This window comes from Anticarsia gemmatalis, chromosome 2, assembly GCF_050436995.1.
Source record: "Anticarsia gemmatalis isolate Benzon Research Colony breed Stoneville strain chromosome 2, ilAntGemm2 primary, whole genome shotgun sequence".
NCBI lineage: Eukaryota > Metazoa > Arthropoda > Insecta > Lepidoptera > Erebidae > Anticarsia > Anticarsia gemmatalis.
The window spans coordinates 10,019,937-10,042,500 of NC_134746.1; the positions used below are offsets into that span (position 1 = coordinate 10,019,937).

Genomic DNA, 22,564 nt, shown 5'->3' on the forward strand with positions numbered 1-22,564 from the left:
CTACTGCCGTGATTGCAATTTCGCGTAATAACTAGCAATTTGTATGAGAAACTCACAGACAATACGGATACGGAATTGAGTTTACGGTATCTAATTATGTCATAATGATTATGTGCGGTTGTGTATTTTGGAGTAAGTCGGCTGTACTGTTATTTGAGGCCGTCCGACTTTGGTCAACAACGTTTTTTATATGTAACACATAACGTTACCTTAGTAGGCGTATGTTGCGTACATGTTACAACTAAATAACTTGAGCTAAATAACTTGAGCTGAAACTGTGCAACGCAGTTTCAGCTCAAGTTATTTAGTGTAAATCCTTTCACGTTTTACTTAAATTATGAAATAATCAGCAATTTTATTAAGGTCTCCTTACTTTTTGACTTTAACAAACGTTGAATTTATTCTTACTAAATCTAAGATGCAAAATAAAAGCTGTCAGCAAAATAAGATGAAACTAAGTTTCCAAAATAACTGCATCTAGAATTTTAGAAACTGGACACTCAAAAGAAAGTTTTCTATCTATTTTATTTTACATGTGTCATAAATAAATAATGTAAATAAGAAAATATAAATTAAATTCAGCTAATTAAAACAAATGGCTGTTTATAAACATCTAAGACGTTATTTTTGTCACAAACTTGCTTCAACTGTTTGTGCAACGGAGAAAGTTCATTAGGAAAACGGATCCTGGCATGTATCCAACATAACAATCATTAGATCTCCGCGGACTTGACCACTACTAGTTTTAATCTATACTAATATTATAAAGTTGAAGAGTTTGTTTCTTTGTTTGATTGTTTGTTTGTCTGAACGCCCGCCATAATCACAGTAACTACTGGTCCGATTTGAAAAATTCTTTCAGTGTTAGATAATCTATTTATCGAGAAAGGCTATGGCTTGGCTATATATCACGTTACGACCAATAGGAGCAGAGTACCATTAAAAAAATGTTACAAAAACGGGGAAAATTTTGACACATTTACTTTATGTGACGCAGCGAAGTTGCGCGAGTCAGCTAGTTTGAAAAATAAACTTGAAAGAGCTATTAGATATATTTTGTTATTTGCCAGATAAAGTGATATTTCAAGTTGTACTAGGGCACACATAAATGGTGCTGTTTATGTGAGTCAGACAAGTTAGTCCAGATTAATCAGCAAGTTTGTCATTGCGTTCAAGGTGAGGGCGTTTGTCGATTTCTATTTGCTTTTTGATTAAGGGAACGAACCCAACATTTAGATATTATATTTAACAATATTTCTACTCGTCCGTTATTCAAGAATGTTGCTGTATTTGTTAAAGGAAGTTGTAACGACTGCCTACATCCTTCGACGAGCGAGAATAATATTAACAGGTTTCTTTAGAAAAATCGAACTTCCAATACATACATCTTAATCGAAATATCGATTCGGAGTACATATGCATAATATACGTATTGTTCACGCCGATTGCATAAATATGCCTATTGGATTTTTTTATACATCGACAGGGCATTGTCTCTATTGTTCGGCGAAGTGACGGCTGACGGTGATTGTGAAATCTATATAATTTGATGCATGATTGAGACTAATTTGAACAATTTTTCATTTTGACGCAATCGGTTAACCTTCGTGTGTGTATGCATGATTTTGTAATTTTTCCATTACGGCACTTTAGAGTACATTTTAGATAGCGATGACATATAAATAATTATTTTAATGACATGTCTGATAATTCCATAGTAGTTACGACACCAAAGTATTTGCATGTTTAGAAACAGACGACACCATGAATGAACTGTGCTGATCGATCGATCTTCGCGGTGGCTGTTAGCTATCGAGTTCCTTTCCTGCCTGTCGTAGTCATGCTAACATTTATGAGCGTTGTTACCGGCCGGTGCGCCAGACAGAAACTTGAATAATTATGTAATATTTTCTTATCTAGACAGTATCTGGACGAATTATGGAATTCTAACGAGAATCATATGCTAAAATAACTATTCGTACATCCTGGAAATTCAAACATCGTTACCAGTTTAAAAAACTGTATTCACTCACAACACATGTGTGTTTTCAAGCACTTATGATAATAATATTGAAATTTCGATTGGTAATCAGATCCGGTATATAAAGACTTAGCAAGATATTTGTTTATCTAGTGTGTTTAACATCGTATGAAAATATTTACTAATGCCATATTACAAGCAGGGCTCGCAATCATCGTGACTTGAAGCGACCATGAACCAACCACGTCTTCAAAACCTTACAAAATTAATAAACATCTATGATGTAATCTGTAAAGCCATAAACAACGTGATAGTCTTCGTTAAGCCGTCAAATATAAACTATAGATTTAACTATGCGCAGTGAGATAGAAATCGTTTGCCTCTAGGCCTAGTCAAACCTTAAAACCGTTTAGAACACGAGAAAATTTAAGCTTGTTAATCTTCAAAAGTTGTAAAGGGTTATTGATTTCGACATGAGTATGATATTTATTTTACTTGTGATAATATTACTTCTGAACTGTTGAAATGTAAATAATAAAAATCTTTTCGTTTATACCTTAGCTTCTGGAAACTGCAGTAGAAATAACCGCTATCTAAAGGTAATTTTAATAGTAGAGGGACAAATATCCGATAGTCACGGGAAAGTAGACTCGAAGTATCGCCTCGAATTTCCATACCATTGGTAATTGGAATGCGTTTAGTAAATAAATTAAGAGTACCGATATCCATCGTTCTTGTCTGATTTATGTTGTTTTGGTTCCCTTACCTTTTTGATTTATTCATAACATATAAATATGCTTCTACTGTTAGGGTTCGATTGATTTAAGCACCGGCTGGCATTTAGTTTATTGGTAACTGTTAAATATGTTAACGGCCTTTCACTAGATAGATAGGTATCTAGATTTGTTACTTCTACTAAGACATGTGTTGGTTTATCTTATGAACACTATTTTTTTCTTGAAATTACGTTTTTTTTGCAATAATGTAATACTTATGTTTAAAATAAGTTCTTAATTATTAGGGCTTGGAAAAGTTAAGGGAAGTTGTTACAGAAACCTAGCAAGTTTCCAGAGTCAATTCCATAGCATTCCTAGCAATATGGTATCGCGAATGTATTGAATAGTTTTCAAATATGAGCAGTAGGCAGCTGTCGGTGGTGCGCGGGGCACGCGCTCGGCGCGGGCGCACCTGTAGCGCGGTCACTCGCCCGACTGGTCCAGTTTCCCCAGTTCACTTCGCCTCACAGCCACTGACGCTGACGTCACCTTCACATATACTTATCGATTAAAACTTTCAAAGTGATAGTGCTGATACTGACTAAAAGTCAGGGCCAAATGAAAACATAATTGTTTATTTACTTTTATGCTAATACGACCAGGTTTTGTAAAGCTCGTAGTACTTACGGTTATGTTTAAGCTGCAATTGTCGTATTAATAATCGATTTAAGCAATATGAAGACCTTACCGAACATTGTGATAGCAATCTCCATACCGGTCACGTATTCTTTCTCATTTTACATGGAGCAAAATTTTTTAGGTCGTAACGTATGGTAACTTTAGCTGGCTGGCCGGTGTCATACATTTTTGTACGTGGTCTCCATTCAAGAACCAGTTTATATCTAACCATTTATTATATTCTAACATATACACGCTATAAAACGACGAACAACGAATACAAAATAGTGAATTCATTCATTTCAATTACTTTTCGCTGCGTTACTCAAAAATGACGAGTTTTCGTAGCTCGAGACGTAAAATTCATTTGGGTAACTATGTAATTTTATTGTATGGAGTAATGAATATATCCAGACAAACATTTATAAAGCAATTTAAATTCAAACTTTATTTTTTCATAATGAATTGAATGCAGTCTATAGTCCCGTGTCCCCGTCGCTGCTGCTGAAAATCTATTAAAATGTCAAGACTCTACAAACGCATATAAGTTGAATGATCAATGATTTTTAAATGGGCATTAAAATAATTCTGTGCACATCTGCACCCCTCGGCGAGCCCTCAACACAAACGACAAAGGTGTTATTCATGCATTGAATGGCAAGGAGACTTCGTGACTTGTGAGAACTATACCGTACGTCGACGACTCAATTCTTAATAAGTCACTGCGATCGCGTGTTCAGCACATAGTCATTTGAATAGTTTATTCATGTGGTTATAATTGATTTCTTTTTATATGAATGAATGTGATCAGTCTTACGGAAGATGTGACCTCGTTTTATCTTTGTTCTACGTTTCATTCATAACCGACCATCTTTCATTCAGCCTAAAGATAAATATAACAGCGTATTGACTGCGCTCCTGCATTAATATGAATAAGCAACATATATCCTGTACGTAATGTATCAACACAAAGTACTGTATGCTTACAGATTTATGGCTTTTCATAAAACTTATGGAAATTAGATTTGTATTATACTTATTGCGAAGGAAGTTTGAGTATTAGTTCTTGGAAGCTCACACGAGTGACGCGTGCGCAAACAAATGCGTTTCCGGTGGCACACAGAGCGCAAGAGCACTCGTCTATAGAGAAAGTTGTCAAGCCTTCTTTCTATAACAATGCTTATAGCATTTTGCTATTATATCATGTAACGGCGAAGTTTTTTTGGATGATTAACTGATGTAGGAAGACATGATGAAACTAATATCGAAGCCACATGAAACTCCCGGTGTGATTGATGCTTGGCGACATTAGGTCGGTTCTTGCCGTCCATTTAACAGGAAGTATATTACATGTTTCGTAATATAATGAAAATACTAATTTATCTAAAGTGTGCGGTTGCTATAATCATTACGTAAGTTAATATAATCATGAGATGAAGCTTTTAGTTTTAATGTCTTTGATTGTAATGGAACGACAAATTGATGTATAAAGTAAGGAATTGATATTTCATTGAAGCCTACGAAACGCAAAAAAACCGTGTTGAAGATATTATAAGCATTTACAATGTTCAACGATCGCACGTTTTGATATAAGATATGAACAATGTAAATGCGAACAAGTTAATGTTCCAACCCGATGCGTGTGAAATAGCCACCGTCATCCAACACGAGCGCTACGTTGTTGACAACAAGTCGTTCTTCGTCCACAATGGACACGACTCTGAAATGTGAACCACAATCTAATTCGCATTTATTTCTGAGGGAAACAAAGGAATTTATTGCCCGACTCACGTTACTGGCACGACCAAGGGAACATTCCTGCTACTAGGAAATCCTTGATGGTGGAATTAGGTGCAATTGAAAACCTTTGTGATTGTAATTTTCGTGCTCACTTCGATCAGTTTATTGGTCTCTCGCGTGATGCGTGGTGTATTTTGCTGGCTCGAAGGCTAATCGGCTTTGAGGTCGTAGGGTTTCCGCTGCAAAATAATACGAGTACCAGTTATCCAACTCTACATCTGTTACATCAACCGTGCAATTGTGGGAACTGTTGCATACGCTTGTAATTATCACAGTATTGTTTGTCTATGGTTTCTTTCTGGGTAATAAGAGCACATACGCAACCTATATGCACTTTATGATAATTAGGAACATCATTCGCTATTGTTTAACTAATAATATGCACGGAACAATTTTCCTACCATTTTCTTTACGTTATTGATTTCTGTGTAAGCGTTGTGCAACATAGATGTTAACACTCGTTGGTGGGATAGGAACGTTTCTACATGGTATTATTATTATTTTTACAGAATATTGCTATTTGTGCCATTTAATAATGAATTAAATTTTTTCAGTTAGATTGGGTAAACTTTCCTTGCAACACAATGTTTTAATGAGGCTTCCTGGTAAAAAACGTTAATAAAAGTATTAAAGTAACAAATAGGCATTAAGTATCAGGTATTTTATTTTGCATTTTGTTAAAGCAACAGGCCATAATGACGATATTCCGAAAAGAAAAGAGAAAAAGTTGCAGCGACGTGACTTGTTGTCATTATTAACTTTTTAATATTCCCAAAACATATCGAAGTGCTTGCTTTAACAAAATCACATTTATGATTGTATTCAGGGCACGAGGTAGCGCCTCACGAAGTTTGACAATGTTACTATGTTGCTCATGTTCCACGTTCTCATGCCGACGTAATCGTCTGTCAAAACGTTCACATTTTTAACGCCCCGCATTATATTGTAGTAAGATTAACGCCTACGCGACAATTCGCCTGACGGGAAGCTTTACATTGTCCTCAATGCGAGTATGATAAAGATATAAAGGCAAATATGATGTGTTAGTGCTTGACGTTCCTTGAATAAGCGAATGCAATGTGAATATGATTAATGAATGTAACTACATCGTTGTCACGATGAAAGGGGCACGTCGCAGCTACATCGTAACTAGGGCTTTGACAGGCCAAATGTGGAGCTTTGTGCTTTAATAAACTGTTTAATGACATCCTACTTACAGATTAGTTGTAATAAAACGAATATGTTGATAGTATTGCATTTGTAAGCCTTTATAATGTTATTTGTACAATAATTAAAGAATATGGCCTCATCTGTAGTTATTTTTATATCTTCTAATAACGTTACTGAGCCTTGCCAGGCTATTTCATACATAAATATTCTCGAGCTGGTTCTTCCATTCCTAATGCCTATTTTTACTTTTATAGGAATCTAATATCGTCCAACTCGTTCTACCGCAATCAGAGATCTCGGTTTCTTTAAGCGTTCCATTTCATTTAACTTGATTTTATTACGCAACAGGTGATTAAAAATAATCGATTAGCCCTTTTAACACAGGGGCGGTATGCATTTATTACAGTTTACTTACAACAAGAAAATTGCATATTACTACAGTTCCCACGTTCCTAGTCCTGCATACGTTAATGCTAAGTTTTTATAAACTATTTATGTGATATAATTACGTGTGTATGAAGTAGATCCGTGTGTGCAAACGTATAATTTATAATTGTGGACGCTTGGCGTAGCTTCAAAAGGGCGACGACCTTTACAGCCGGTCGACAAGTGACCTTTAGGTCTACTAAGGACAGGGAACCTAGGTTCTATGGGCACAAGAATCCTCATTTTTTGCCGGTAATTTGAGGTCAAGTTAACTCGTATCTATCTACATATTTATGTTATAAGCGTTGTGTTGGCAATGTTGCTTCTATATTATAGTTTGTTTACTATGACGTACAATTGCTTCATACTATATTTATAAAACGTTGCTATTAATGATGTAGTAGTGTCAAAATTGAGTGTTGGTCATTTGACCTGACATTTAATCTCCATTGGGCAACTAAACGTTAATTAATGTAACATCGCGTAACACCTTGTTAACTAACACTGAATTCTTTACCGTTTTATCTTTAACTAATTAGTCTATTACATAACTGTTTATTTTTATACAACTATGCAGATTTAAAGACATAAGGCACGTTTTGATCCATAGGGTTTTCAAACGCATTTTAACAACAACTTGTATCTTATTATACTATTGCATATTTTGCTTGGTACAATGATTTTGTTTCAGTTCCAATACAATGATTGTTCCTATTTGTTACTAGTCAACACTCAAGGGTAACTGGTTTAGTCTATCGCCATTTAATCTACACCTTAAATCTTAATGACATATTTATAAATAACTAGCTGACCCGCGCAACTTCGCTTGCGTCACCTAAGAAAATGGGTCAAAATTTTTCCCGTTTTTGTAACATTTTTCGTTGCTACTCCGCTCCTAATGACCGTAGCGTGATGTTATATAGCCTATAGCCTTCCTCGATAAATGGGCTATCTAACACTGAAAGAATTTTTCAAATCGGACCCATAGTTCCTGAGATTAGCGCGTTCAAACAAACAAACAAACTCTTCAGCTTTATAATATTAGTATAGATAAAACACAACCTCCGTGAGAAACAATTAATGTTCAGACTCACTGTTTTGCAATCTATTTACATAACAAGATTTTAACATAATGTTGAGTAGAAATATAAAGAGCAATAAGATGAGTTAATTCCCAAACTTACAAACACGTATTAGCCTAGATGTAACTGAATTGAGTTGCTAAAGGAAATATTGTGGGAAGATTTAAAGTCGTTTCATGCGTTAGTGTAGATAAACATAAATATTAGGTAACTGTTACATTTTTCATAGTATGAGACTCTACATTAGTGAATCTAATATACATTCTATCAACTTATACTCAAGATATTAGATGTATGACGCGTCGATATAGTAAAAAACAATAGACAGGAACCATAGTATGATATGGAAATAACCTTTTATTTATGTCACAATTGGATTTAATACAACAGCAATCAATTAGTGTAGTAACACTGTTTACATCACAAATCTACTAAAATAATTAACTACAAGAATAAACATCAATCAGCAACATCGATATGACGAATGAAATAAAAACGTGCTGCTACCCTAGTCCTCGAGGTCGAGGTTCTGGAGCTCTTCATCCAGGTCTTCGTCGAGGAACAGGTTCTCAAATATATAGACGAGACGCGTATAAAGTATTTGCTACGTTGGAACTTAGATCGATTGTCTAACGTGCCACTGTTGTACGACCGTTTATCTATGTGGCGTGCTGTCGGTATGCTTATAAATAAACAGCGCGCAACATGTTGCCGTCGAGGCGGTTGTTTATTTCAAGTTCATTGTTGTGCCCCATCTTGCGTGAAGGCGCGCATCGCCCTCCTACGCACCCTTCCACACAGATACTGAAATTGTATTAACACTTTTAAAAGCTTTGAGCTTCATATTTCATTAGGTTAGAACTGTTAATAATCTTGTCGAAAAGCTATAAATCTGTTTTGTTTACTAGTAGAGCGCTAGGATCTAATTTAATCTTGACAAATGTAGAGTAGTAGTTTACATATTTCTGCTGAAATTCATACGACAAATTTCTAATAATATGCATATTGCATATTTGCGTTAACATAATTATGTTTAATAGCAGAACTTGTTTGAGATAAGTTTGACTTTCATGGGTCATTCGCTTATGCACTTATGAGTAACCGACTATCAAACTGAGACTCAGGTTTAGTCATACGGCGCGGACTCGTGGATTCGTGCACGATTGTATAATGTTATTATAAGGCGACTTGTAACCAGACGAGTCTTACTCGATCAGTTGACGAGTCGCCAACAGCAGACTTTAGTTTGTTGAATCATTGCCTTCTGCCGGCGTTAACTAGGTGCCACTTGCATTACCACACTCATTGGTAATCAGAACTATCTCTGATCTAAGATTGCATCGATACACCTACCTGAGATAAATGTACACGTATAACAACTACGATATTTTCAAGTGTATGCCTCATATAAAAATACTTATGTCATTTTATAATATAAACTGCCCAACTGCCCCATAATAGCATACCTTTTTTCAGTATTCAAGAAATATACTCCTATTTTATCAGAGTTAATTAAGTGTCTGGTGTTAACGATCATATTGCATTTATTATTCTAACAACTATATTAAAATACAATTTCCATATTTTATCATTAGCCTGGAATTTCTTTTCGCTTCTGGCTATATCATAGAGAAGGCGCTGCGTGCGTGACTTAGGTGAAGATAGTGACTGGGACAGCCGCCGGCTATTTTCGAAGCACGACCAGCTTCATAAAGCGGTTCTTGGTTTACGCTCATTTCGTAATAAATGGTGGCCTTGTGTATAAGGCATCAGTGATCCTTGAGCGATATTTAGTTCCCATAGCCGTTCTAAATGGAACCGCTAAAATTATCTTGCAAATCAATTAGCTCCTTTCAAAACCTCTAGAAATACTTTTGCAGCAACACAAATCGCTTCTGTTATTTAGTGCTTAGAACACACTCACAACTTGTATAGACTTAGATAAGGTATATAATGATGAATTTCGTAATTGTATTGACAAAGATAAGATCTACAACTTAATTAAGATCAATTAATCAGTATTGAAATGGATATGTTTCAACCTACATGCAAATATAATGTAGGCAGATATGTGATGCACCGTTACATGTTTACGTCATCCGCATCACATTAACATATTCGACTTTTCATTTTACAAACTGATAGGAGGGGAAATTTAGGTAAAAATAAAATGAGTTGGCTTTATTATAGCAGCACGGGAGCAAAGGTTATAGGCACTAACTTACATTTATGCTTATTTTTTAACCCGTATTATAAATACTAGACTATTTTCATTTTCTACCTAAGTTTCGCGAGTATTTTCGATCATAACATCTCAGAAATATTGTGTAATCTTAACACATTTGCACAACAATTAACTACGATATGCGACCCTACCACAAATTAACATTATCGTCTTTTAGAGAACAGAGGGCAATAAAACTTAAAATTGAAAGGAGAGAGTATTTTCTGAAGCTTTTCACTTACACCGCAAGCGATGTCTAAGTAAACAGAAATTGTACAAGAAATCAGCTAATCATGATGCATCAGCAAGTAAGATCTAAATATGTGTGTGATTATGCAACTCCGTGGGCGATCAGCCTATGCTCGAATGACCGGCACGACCGCTGGTGTACATATCTAGATCATATCAGTCTTTCCGGGAGTTCCTAGACCTAATTGTGAACGACCAACAGTATGATATTTCACTTCAGTACACACTGTTTGATATTGATATGAATAAGTAGAGCTTATAAAGTTAATCTATCGAACTTAGAGTAATAAACTAGAATAAAATTATTGAAACGACAGTATCTTAATTCACTTAAAAAATATTTCATCAGTGTTTAAGCTGCCTGCAAATTTGATTTTGTTCGGTAAACTTATAAAAACACGTAATCCAGTTATTTCTTCATAAAAACTAGATTCTAGATTTGAAATAGAGACATGAAATCTATAATGATTCCTAGATTCCTCATCATATTTCCACATATTCTATTTCACCTGTGATTATTATTTTATGAATTCCAACACAACAATTATGTTTAATTATTGTCTTCAATAGTTATAAGAGAGATAATTATTCAAAAGACTTTTTATGATGAAAATTATTTTCGCTCACGCTTTCTAAACGATAAGCTAGGCTTACTTCTAAAATATGCCTCCAGCAATATCTGTTAGTAGTACGATAAACATTATTTATTCTTAAAGAATTCACAACATCGCCGTGGGTGGGTCTTGGCATTAGATATGTACACACATCAACATCATATAAGCAGTAAAGTATGTATTTTATATTTTGTGGTGAAAAACAGTGCGTCAGCTGTTTATCATTCCGTGCAAGTTGCATTACCGAGGGAAACGGCTTACTACGCTGATATGTGTACAAATTGTTGATTGTTGTTTTTGCATTAGTATTTATACAAGGATACGCAGCAAGTATGTGAAGGGTCATAACTCTGCGACCCATAAAATACAAAGTACTTACACACATCATTGGCTGTACGATATTATATCTGAAAAGACAAAAGTCTTAGACATATATTACATTTCTTATTAGGAGTAATGTAACAGATGAAATCTGAATATTTCTGAACTGAGTAGAAAAACCCATTACGTCTGTGCCTAATCTGTAGAAATAAAGTAAGAAATTGAATCATGCAGAGATGCCTCACTATCCTTATAACAATACCTAGAGATTCGACTCACTCGTGACTATTCAACTACACGGGAGCTATTTTAACACTTCCTCTATCTATACAGTGAATGCCCACTTTCCTTGGAGCCTGAGTCACTGTTTAATAGATTAAATGGAACGCATTAATCCACATGGACGCCGCGTCGCTGCACCGACGATTTTTATTAGCTAAATAAGTGCTTCAATTACTACCATTGTCCTGTTTAAGATCGACCGACGGATTTTTTGTATGGGTGCTGTTGATATTTTTAGAAAGAAACAATGACAGATAGTGGTTATTTTCAGACAATTGAATTCTGTATGACTGACGGTAAGAAGTACATTCGCATTGCTTTTGTTCGTAAACTTGACAATACCGAATTGTGAATTGGAGTTGGGATCTCAAATATCCTGTACTGAATCATTCCATTCAATAAATAAAAATCTGAAGAACCTTTGGATATTGTTGCTAGGTATGTATTGTACTAGGCATTGAAAGTCAATTAGAAATAGCTCTAACGAGACTACTATAGCAATATTATAGAGATAAATGACAGAAATTTAAGTTTTCGTTGTAAAATCCAATAAATAAGATTAGATGACCAATACTTAGGTCATCAATAAAAGTGTCGGTGAGCAAATTACTTGTAAAAAAAATAGAGAGTGAGTAAGTTTTCAAACGGATTTGCAACCTGTTAACACGCATACAAAGCTATTTTTAACCACAACCTCATTCCTTATGTGTCTTCAAGGGATATTCACACACTTGGAGTGCACGTCGGAGTGGCTCCAAGTTGTTTGTTCACCTCTTAAGGAAGCACCCGGAGTACGAATACCTATTGAAGTAAGTTTATTTTGATTGTTTTAAATACTCCCATTGTTCTTGCGTCCCTTTAAACGTAAAGGAATGAGTAACCTTACATCGGCACGTTGTTATCTCTGAGCAAAGATCAAATAAACTTTTTAATTTTTATAATTGTGTTGATTGTATGCCAAAGTTGTTTGAAGATCAAATGAGCCGAAGATAAAAATATTGGTCTGTCATCAGTCAGACTCGTTTTTCTAATAAGACCGGAGCCACTGTCGTAATACTTTACATAAGCTGCTTAGTTGCGCACGAGTTGCATCCCGCTGTATTTAAATTTTGAACAAAATCTTTTTATAACTCGAGATAACGAACGTCTATCGTTCTAACATTGTAATTCAAAGTTTATGAGTTTACTTTACCACGGTAATGTCCTCCTAGTCGATATACGGCTACGGCGGTTAGTTTAATTGAAACTGGCCATCTGTGCAGGACTTTGTTTATAGTGTCCAAGTGTGTGCACAATACACAGGTACACTCTCTATTCCATCACTCTCATAGTCTGGTGGGACGGATAACCGACACGACCAGTGAGAGGTCAGGCGCAGGACCGACGGCTTTACGTGCTCTCCGAGGCACGGAGGTCTTCGACCTCAACTTCCCAACTCCGGGCAATCTCTAAGAAATTCTTAACAGAAAATCTCAGTAAAGACTTTTTGGCCCGACCCAGGATTCGAACCCGAGACCTCTCGCACGGCAGCCGCATATACTACCGATCGCGCCACAGAGCTTTACCACGGTATCCATATCATCATAATTGCAACGCTTATGTTAACAAATATGGTAGCATAGGTCGCATACATTAAGCTACCGGCATAAAAAGTTCCCACATGACGGGGTAATGAGAGCGAACATAATTATTTATCTTTAGCACACATCAAGTAATCGACTGACTTGTCAATAAATGACGGTAAAAGTCGACTACAAGAACATTTTACATCCACGAGTAGTTCGGTTGCTTATTATATATTTGTCGTCGTTACGCCACATATTTCAGAAGCTGATGATTGAGATCTTTCCATCTTACAATGTATCCAATGTTATCAGATTGATCGACGTCCTACATTTCTTAATGATCTTAGTGGCATATCTTGTATGTTAATTAAACAACCAGAGACACGATACTCATACAAAAGCATATAATTTACTTATATGGGTTTATCTGAAAAGCGTTCACCGATCACGTAATGAAATAGAATTCTCGGCATGTAATGTTTATAATTAAATAAGTAGGTACCTTTCACTTGATTTTACAATGTACTATAGCGTAACTTGACTGTTTGTTGTATTAAGTTATTATGTTTACAACTTTTACATAATTGTCAAATTAGTTAAACGACGCGGTTGTTTTTTAATATTACGTTGATTAAGGTCTGTTAATAATCAAGTTGTGCGTAGTGTACGTATACCGGGTCTTTCTAACTAATCAAAATTAAATTCTAATATTTATAAAACACAACCATCAGAGACGTGACATAACTAAGTTATTAGTAAGTATTATTAGTTTTATCATCCAAGGCATACAAATTGATTGATATCCGCCTTTCCGTCCAAACGGCTTTCCTCCTTTCAAAAAAGGGTAGGAAAAAGCTATCTATTCTAATACTGTTGTTATATCCCATGCATCAGCTTTAGATAATAGATTAGAAATTATTTATTTTATTTATTTATTTATAAGGCATGTCAACAGAATAAACATCAACATTTACAATTGTTTCTGTAGAAATAAGAATTGGTTTCCTTACAAAAGCTAAATGGATTAGGATTCGTATAATGTAAATAAAATAGTAGAGTTTACTTTCTCAACCAGCTTAAGACCATGATGGCATCGTGATAAGTTTCACGACACCCACGAACGAGAGGTGACATGCAATCTGTTCGCAGTCGAGATCTGCGGAGACCACACATACTTAATTATCTTAGACCGATAACTATGCAATTAGCTTTTCAGTCGAAGTCGTATACTTGTCCCTATCGCAGCTATATATTACCGAGACGGAGATTTTCTTTTTAAGGTTACGTTTTTTTTCCTCTGAATCTTGGTATTTTCATTTAATGTTTGTTTCTCCGTTTTTTAACCACCATACTTATTTTATTAATAGAAAGCAAATGCTTATCAATGATAAGAAATATGATACGATGGTTTAGTATATTTTATACAGAAAGACGACTCTTTAACTTACTTTTGAACGTATCTTTCAGAATTTCTTAAAGGTCTTTGTTTTGTTCACAGATTCGGCAACAAGCGCGGTGAGTGGTGCGGCCGTGGGGGTGCCGCTGTCCTGGGAGCCATTCTACTGTGTGCTGCAGCAGGACCGCCGCATCCTCACTGCCTACACCAGCGAAGAGCTTGCTGTAAGTATCTCTTACTGAATACATTTTACATATGCAATAGTATTGTAATGAACTGTACAGTAGTCGGAAATGTCGGCACTGAATAATCATAGGGCTTTTGTAAAACATTCCGACGGGAACTACTTTTTTTTCTTATATTGCGAATCGTACAATGATTAATTTTTGGTAATAGTTAAAAGTATCTATTGTAATATATTCGAGCCAAAATTAATTTTGTAAGTCGAACCCTTTGTTTCACATAACATTTATGCACAGAACCTATTCATAAACGTCAACGTATTATACATATGTATATGATAATAAATAACATTTTTTCCACTCCATTTCCTAAAACTTTCTATAAATAACTCCAGTATTGAGTACAATTAACTTAAAACTGAAACGATGTAAGCAATCATCGATCGGTATCCAGGACGCTCTACTTGTTTCCTGTCTTCACCATACTAATGTAGTTTTTCAGGTTCTAAACATTCCGTATGGGTCAGTGAATAATGCCCACTCGTAGGTAATATAAATCATTAAAAACCGGATGAGTTGATGTTACTAAATTTGACAGCAATAGAGCGTGACTTTACTCAAACACGTGTGGTGTATTATCCTTTTATATACCACTGTTCAACGCTTTGTATTCATATGGTAAAAGGTTTATAGTAGAATTATGCTGAAACTCTACTGGTGTTGACGCAGTCAGTCTGCTACAACGAATGTTGTGCTTTAATATCATACGAAAAACAGACACGCGATACGTTTTTATTGAATCTGACTATGCCTTTGTATAGAGTACCTTATTAATTTGTTTTCTCATATATGATTATATACTTGGTTCTCTATTGGATGGATGTTTACCTTTCAAAGTAATTCTCGTTAGTAACGATCGTCACTTTCTCATATACTCCATAGTTACTTTATTATTTCCGAAATTGGTATTATCCGTCGGTTCGTTTGTTCCGCTTTCCTAATTTAGTGAAAATGGCTTGTTTCGTTCATGTGGGTTTTTGAAGCAGTGGAATATTTTATTGCAATTCATGTTGTTATTTCAAAGGTAGTTTACACGTTACTTTATAATGGTAACCACTCAGTCATCATGAGAGATAAGCATTTGATTGATGACAGATTATCTTTTGATTGCTTTATAATTAGACTTATTTAAAATTAGGTAGCACTTTTTATACTGTAATAGCAACGTTAATATCAAGTTGTATTATGTATATGTGTAGTTTTTAAGTGAAAGAATGTATAAAATGTTCCAAGGAATGTACTACAATGATTATAAGAATACTACGTTACACTCGTAAGTTAATTTAGTAACGTTTGAAATAGCTCAATTTGACTTTTGATCTCGTATGCTTGCGTTGCGCAGTGCGCTGAGCTCGCGTGCGTCCGACTGGCTCATCACAGCCAAAGGGAACATTCCCGATCATTATGCTTACACTGTCTTACCCATTCGAATAGGGTTGCCTCTTTAACTTAATTGAGTAAAAAAAAACATGATAGCTTTTAACTTTCGGTATTTCCTCTTTGGCGCTTATTTTAGTCCAATATAAATAGTAAATAACGAATCAATGCACTATGAATAAAAGAAAACATACTTCAACTTTACGTAGCTTGCACTTCTTTCAATGAATAGAAATAAAACAACATAAAAAAATCATTCAGTAAAGCATACGAAAAACAGCAATGCTCTATTTTAATAAACGATCCCAACCCTAATAGCAATATGAGTGAAAGTATCGAACATGTCGATACACTCCGCTGTTGCATTGCTCAGCCTTAGCTCTGATTATACTTATTATGATAACTATGGGAGCATGGGATCGTGTTACGTCAATGTGGGAAATTAGTTTAAGCGTTGTAACAGTCAATGCGATTTATAACCATTTGATACGGGTACACGTGAACCGTTTTAATGATGGTATACAATGAGTTATTTTGTAATTTAAATTATGTTATGGATGCCTTTGATACAGTTCTTTTACATATATGTTACGTCTTCTGTGTAAGTAATGGGTTCTTTTGTTATAAGATCTGATTTAAGATGTAATTAATTTAATGACTGTATTTAATTAGCATGTATGCGTTTGACTCTGCTGCTTTGAAATACAATCTCTACTTTTATTCAGAATAGCTCCACAGAAACAGTACTGAGTGTGGTCTGAAGCTCGTCATTTAAATAATTGATTATAATGCCATCTATTTATCTGAATAAGGCGACAATATTTTTGTCATGCGTCTCTTGCGCGTGAGTACAAACAGACAAATGCAAAGCGTGGGCGCATGCGCCGCCACTCTGCATAAATCAAAATTATGCGTCGCATGCTTAAGAGCCGCTTTTTGCAGCACAGGATAAGACGAATGAACTCTGTTGTTAGAGCTTTCTTTAAAGGAGTTGTATGATCCATTTGATAGTTCAACTCTTTGTATTGACGCACTATGATGAAGACATTTACTCTTTATATTTATGCTGACATTTGATTATATTGTTATCTTAACGACGTTTGTTAAATCTATAGATATCGTAGATTGTGTCGCAAATAACCTGTTAGCAAACAGTAAAAAAGGCAAAAAGCTCTTCAACCCAGATCGATGTTACCGCTATCTCTACCTGTCTATAATGTATTATTTAATAGAATTGCTTTATAATTTGTGTACGCCTCATCGGACCTTGACATCAGTCGTAATCACTTCATCGCTTACTGGCGAATCATGATTCATAACGAGTTCGTTGTACCAAAAATTTTAATTTGGCTGAATTTGGCGATAGCATCTTCTTTTTGCTAGTTAAACGTTCTTCTTCCTTAAAACCTCAAGTTTTAGTCTCAGGGAAAGATTGTTAAGCTATTAGAGTATTAGTCTTAGCCTTTCGATTAGTAAATCTATTTGCACTATGGCATTAGGTATTACGAACCGGTCCCCGCTCCAAGCTAATTTGCTGACTTTTAATCGACTCTATTTACAAGTGGCATTCTTGTTATCAAATAGACATTTACGTAAATCTGTCGGACTGTGACCTTGTTCGGGTATTCTAATCCTGTTTTTACTGATGTTTTTTTTAATCCACTAATGGTATGAAGTTATGAACATATAGCTTGTTATGTAAGTGGTCGCGGGTTCAAAATCTAGGTAACATACAGTCATAAGATTTTATGAAGTGATGTATCAAACATATCATGCGAGCAAACCATGCATACTTCAAAGTTATCTATTTTTTTTCTTACAGAATACTGATTAAACGACTCTCACTTTGCGAGAGTGGATATTAGTCCTGACCGCAGTCTCCTTCTGGGATTATAGCCGTTCCCAGTAGCGGTTACTGTCTCTACATCTCAATTTGGGTATTACCGAAACATATAGAGTAGAATTGTATCCTACACAAGACTATTAATCAAAGGCAGGATGTCTTTCAAACAATAAGGACGGAAACGCGAAGTGACTGAGTTCCGCTTCTCACGAAGACGCATCGCTTTCTAGGCTCAATCATGAAGTACTTTTGATATGACGTGTATCATTTTAGTCTAGAACATTGCGTTAGTAGGATACATTTTCTAGCTCTATTCCTTCGGTATTATACAATCACACAACTAAGCCGAAGCATCAGCATAATTTATGAGTTTATCACTAACTAGTTTACATAATAAATCATACTGTACCAGAAATATGAATGTCGTATCAATCGCAAGGAAATTTCTAAATCTTTCGTGAGATATCTTTGCGATTTCTCCTTCAATTTTGTATCGACTTTAGTCACTTATCCAAGTTTATTAATGATACATTATTGACAGGCGGCCAGCTAATCTTTTGCAAACAACATAATAGCAGTCTCTCTCACTAGCTTTCCTTTACCATGTTGACTACTTCCGTAAATAATACCTAGTATGTTTAATAATATTTTTACTTGTCTTTATTGAATTTATTTGTTGAGATTATTTGGAATTAAAGTAAAAATCCTTTTACATAAAACGCTGAAAACATTTCGAAATTTCAGCAACTATTTTAATCTGCATTCTCACTCGTATTTCTCTTAAACTATCATAGTTATTGCCAAAGACCTAAACTAAACATTCCACCTGTACACGATTACAATAATTTAAGTTTTGTGTAATGCTTATTATGGTGTATTAAATCACTGATTGTGACTTGTATTGTTGCACGCGGCTGGACAGTCGTTCCCCGGGTTCTATGTGGACAAGGTAAGATGTGACTGTGTGTTGCTTTTACGACTATTCTCCCATTTTATCACCTGATTCATGGACATCATTAAATTCGTGTAAATATATCACTTCATGCAATTTGGTTTCATGAGATATTTTATGCTTTGAATAGGTGTGTTTATGGAAATCGTGTTATAAATAAGTGTGTAATCTTGAAACTGGATTATAAATGACGATACTTTAATGTAATGACTTTTGTGATATTGGCGCCCTGTTTACTTGGCTTTATAGATGCTGCACGAGTCGCATCAATTAGCTTGTACTTACTTGCTACGATAATGTTCTCGTGAGCTAAACAATGTTTATGTGTACTGTTTTAAAACTCCTTACTCGGCCTTTGCAACTGGCTGGAAGTCTGCTCATTGATTTACCAAGGAGAATAAAGTTTTGTTAGAAAAGTATTATCTTGTAGTAGTATTAGCTTAGTGCCTTAGTAGTTTTGTCACCGTAGCCGCATTAATTTAGTTTCTCCGTAGGTCAATCAAGTTTAGTTAGTGTATGGACTCTAAACACTATTTACGGTGATATTGCGAATTACGCGGCTTTAATCCTACTAAATACGTGAAATGGCTAAGCTCTGAATTACGGCCTGAACAAAATATGAATAAAACAAACATATAAATAAACAAATTGACCCCTCTTACAACCACTTATTATAGCTTACTTTGGTTAAGTCCTCTTTGTCCTGATTCTTAGAAGTACAACTTTTCGTTATAGTGGTAATGTAAATGGAACCACATTGGGTGATGTCATGGCCTTATAAAAGGCCATGTGCGCGCCCGACCATAGCGGGATACGACCGAATATATGTTTTTATACCTAAGCATTAGATTCAACATAGTGGGTACTATTTGCGATTTACTAGAACGCAAGCCGACTTGGTTTGCGTTCTAGTAAATCGCAAGTAGTAACCACGAAATACCGCTGAAATATATCAATGACGCTTATTTCTGAAAAATGCATCAAACGTGGATGTCTATTTCTGGAAGCGGAAAATTGGTCTAATAAATATTATTTGTTGACTTTACGCATGTTCATTGTCGTTCACAACATCATATACAAAAGAGAATGGAACTGGGTAATGAGTGGCAGTATTTTAATTACACGGGAATAAAGGCAAGGACAAGCCAATGTCCAGGCAACTGTTACATACAATGATCGAACAGGTCTCGCGTTACACTGACCTTTCGCAAACAATTGCTAAATGTTCAAAACCATTAAGTATGAAGTAGGTAAGCGGGTTATCGAGTCCATATAATCGCGTGGCTTATAAAATTGTACGTAATTGGTGTTTCACCTGACCATCGATGGCCGTTACCATTAAACGGCCCGCACTCGAAGATACGATCATGAGACGAGATACGAAATACAACGCACGGCTCAATTAAAAAATGTTTCAAGAATAAAATATAGCTTTTAAAACTATTATAATCTCAGTAATAATAGTAGACGTAAAAAGTAAATTAATTTTCGTGTAGGCAACGCTCGCGATCCCGCCTGCTCGAGGCGATACAATGTTCGGAATTCTGAAGTCTAATAAGACAAAGCCTATTCAATTGACTTGTTATTGTCCTTAACAAACACGACTTTTTTGATTGAAATAAAATCCAAATTTAGTTATCATATTGTGTCGTTTTTATTTGTAATCAGGTTTTATGTTTACTTCGGAATAAAATAAATAAAACCGAGCTTGAAACTAGTTTGTGAATAAAAAGGACGAGTTGTGTGAATTGTGGACACTAATGCGCAATGGTCGCGGGTAACGTGGTGTACTGTACCTGTGTACTAGTATCCTAGTATACTATGTTACTGTCCGCGTCCCTTGAGTATCGGGTATCACCTAACAACTGCTCTCAATTAATACTGCTCTGACATTAGTGGCTATTTGTGTGCGCTGATCGTACGCAGATTAATACTGTTTGATGTTGTGATCATTTGTTTAACATCAGTTACGATTGTTGATTGATTTTAGTTGAAAAACGTCTGATAATATTCAAACTGCAACGACTCTCCGTTTTTATTTTCATTTGTGGTGTCGCGCTTGCACTGAGTATCTGATTTTCCAGTCACGAAAAAGCCTATAAATACTATCTGACTCTACATAAATCTAAATCATAAAATTCTGGAATTCCCAATGATAATAATTTTCTGTACTTATCTAAAATCCAATTTTAGTTTCGCTATACATTAACCAGTAAAAATAATATCTACATTTGGAATGATAATCTCTGAGAGCAACAGGAACTGAGCAATTTGTTTGAAGCGTGTTGTGTGAGGTATGCCACCTGATTACAACGATTACTAGAGCGCTAGTTGTGATTGATTGACCACGCCGAATTCGCTAGGAATTATGCCATTTTTTGTATAACGTAATAGATACGTAATTGATACTATAATAGGATTTTGAAATTGATAAAAGCAAGTCCTAGTCTTGAATGTAAAAGGCGATCGTAGTTGATGAAGTATTTTTACAAATATATTTTTGTTCCCTCCAGATTTGTGTCTAATTTATTCTTCTGAAATTGATGTCAATTTTCGATTTATATTTTTTGCACAACTGTCTATGTTAGTAACGTAATGACAGTGTCGCCATTTATTCATGACCGCTCCTCGAGTAGTTATCAATTCTTTTCATTAAGGAAGATTATACTGGCGAATTCTACATGTCATGAATAATAAGCAATTCCATGGTAAAATTGCTTCATTTAGTGTTTCCTGTTCAATACTGGTAACAGCGTCTATGGAATATCGCCGTTGCAGCGAGCACCGACGGTTCAGTGCACGTGCACATTATGCAATACATTGTTCGTCTCGTCTTGTCTTCTTCGTATGCAAAGTGTGGCATATCGACGCGCCTATATACCGCCTATACGCGAAGCTTTCAATATGCGAAGCCATTCCGAAGGAATTTTGTATTTTGTTGCATGATTTATAAAAGGAAGGCCTTTGTGTTGTATGGTACATTGTAACATTAAGCACCGTAAGTACTTTATGCATATGTCAGAGTTCGGAATATTTTTGTAATTTACATCGCCATTTATTACGGAAATGCATAAATATGCATTGCATTTTGAGCCTATTTTTAGTGAAATCGAAAAGTTAAATGATTTTATTTCGGTCTGGTTGAAATTAACCTGACTGCTCTCACACTGAAGTAGTTAAGGTTAATTATTGGTATAACATACGGGCTCTAGATTATGGCCATGTTATAACATAGATATTGTTCAAAGAGTTGAAGCAGTGTTCTTATGTAGTATGATACGATTTCCTCGGTGTACGACACTTAGCATGACGTTACATGACCGCCATTTCATAAATAGCCTCTCTCCCCTCACGTACTCGATGTATCTCGGATCGCCACAAACCGCTATAAAACCATCAAATATGAATATCGTATTAGTCTACTTTCATATTATACTACATAATAATATATTTTCACGACGAATTTGAATAAAACATATTGAAAAAGAAATTTAAAAGCTTTTGTCTCGAAAATTTGTGATTATAATTTAAGATTTATCATAAAAAGTCCTTTCACTTTATAATCAGCACTAAGTTTTCAACTATGTTAATGTAAACGACATTCAGACATCCGTTTTGAATTTGTTATGTTCAACCTAACGTTTTG

The 22,564-nt window shown here is 35.2% G+C and overlaps 1 protein-coding gene across 8 annotated transcripts in view; it reads left to right on the plus strand.

The window, feature by feature from the left end:
- raskol (Ras GTPase-activating protein raskol) overlaps positions 1-22,564 on the plus strand; it is a 159,641-nt gene that overhangs the window by 39,397 nt on the left and 97,680 nt on the right. For all 8 annotated transcript variants that reach the window (XM_076131646.1, XM_076131662.1, XM_076131654.1 and 5 more), the window contains exon 3: positions 14,607-14,728. In XM_076131646.1, coding sequence (XP_075987761.1) covers positions 14,607-14,728 — 122 coding nt within the window. The remainder of the gene's footprint in view (positions 1-14,606; positions 14,729-22,564) is intronic.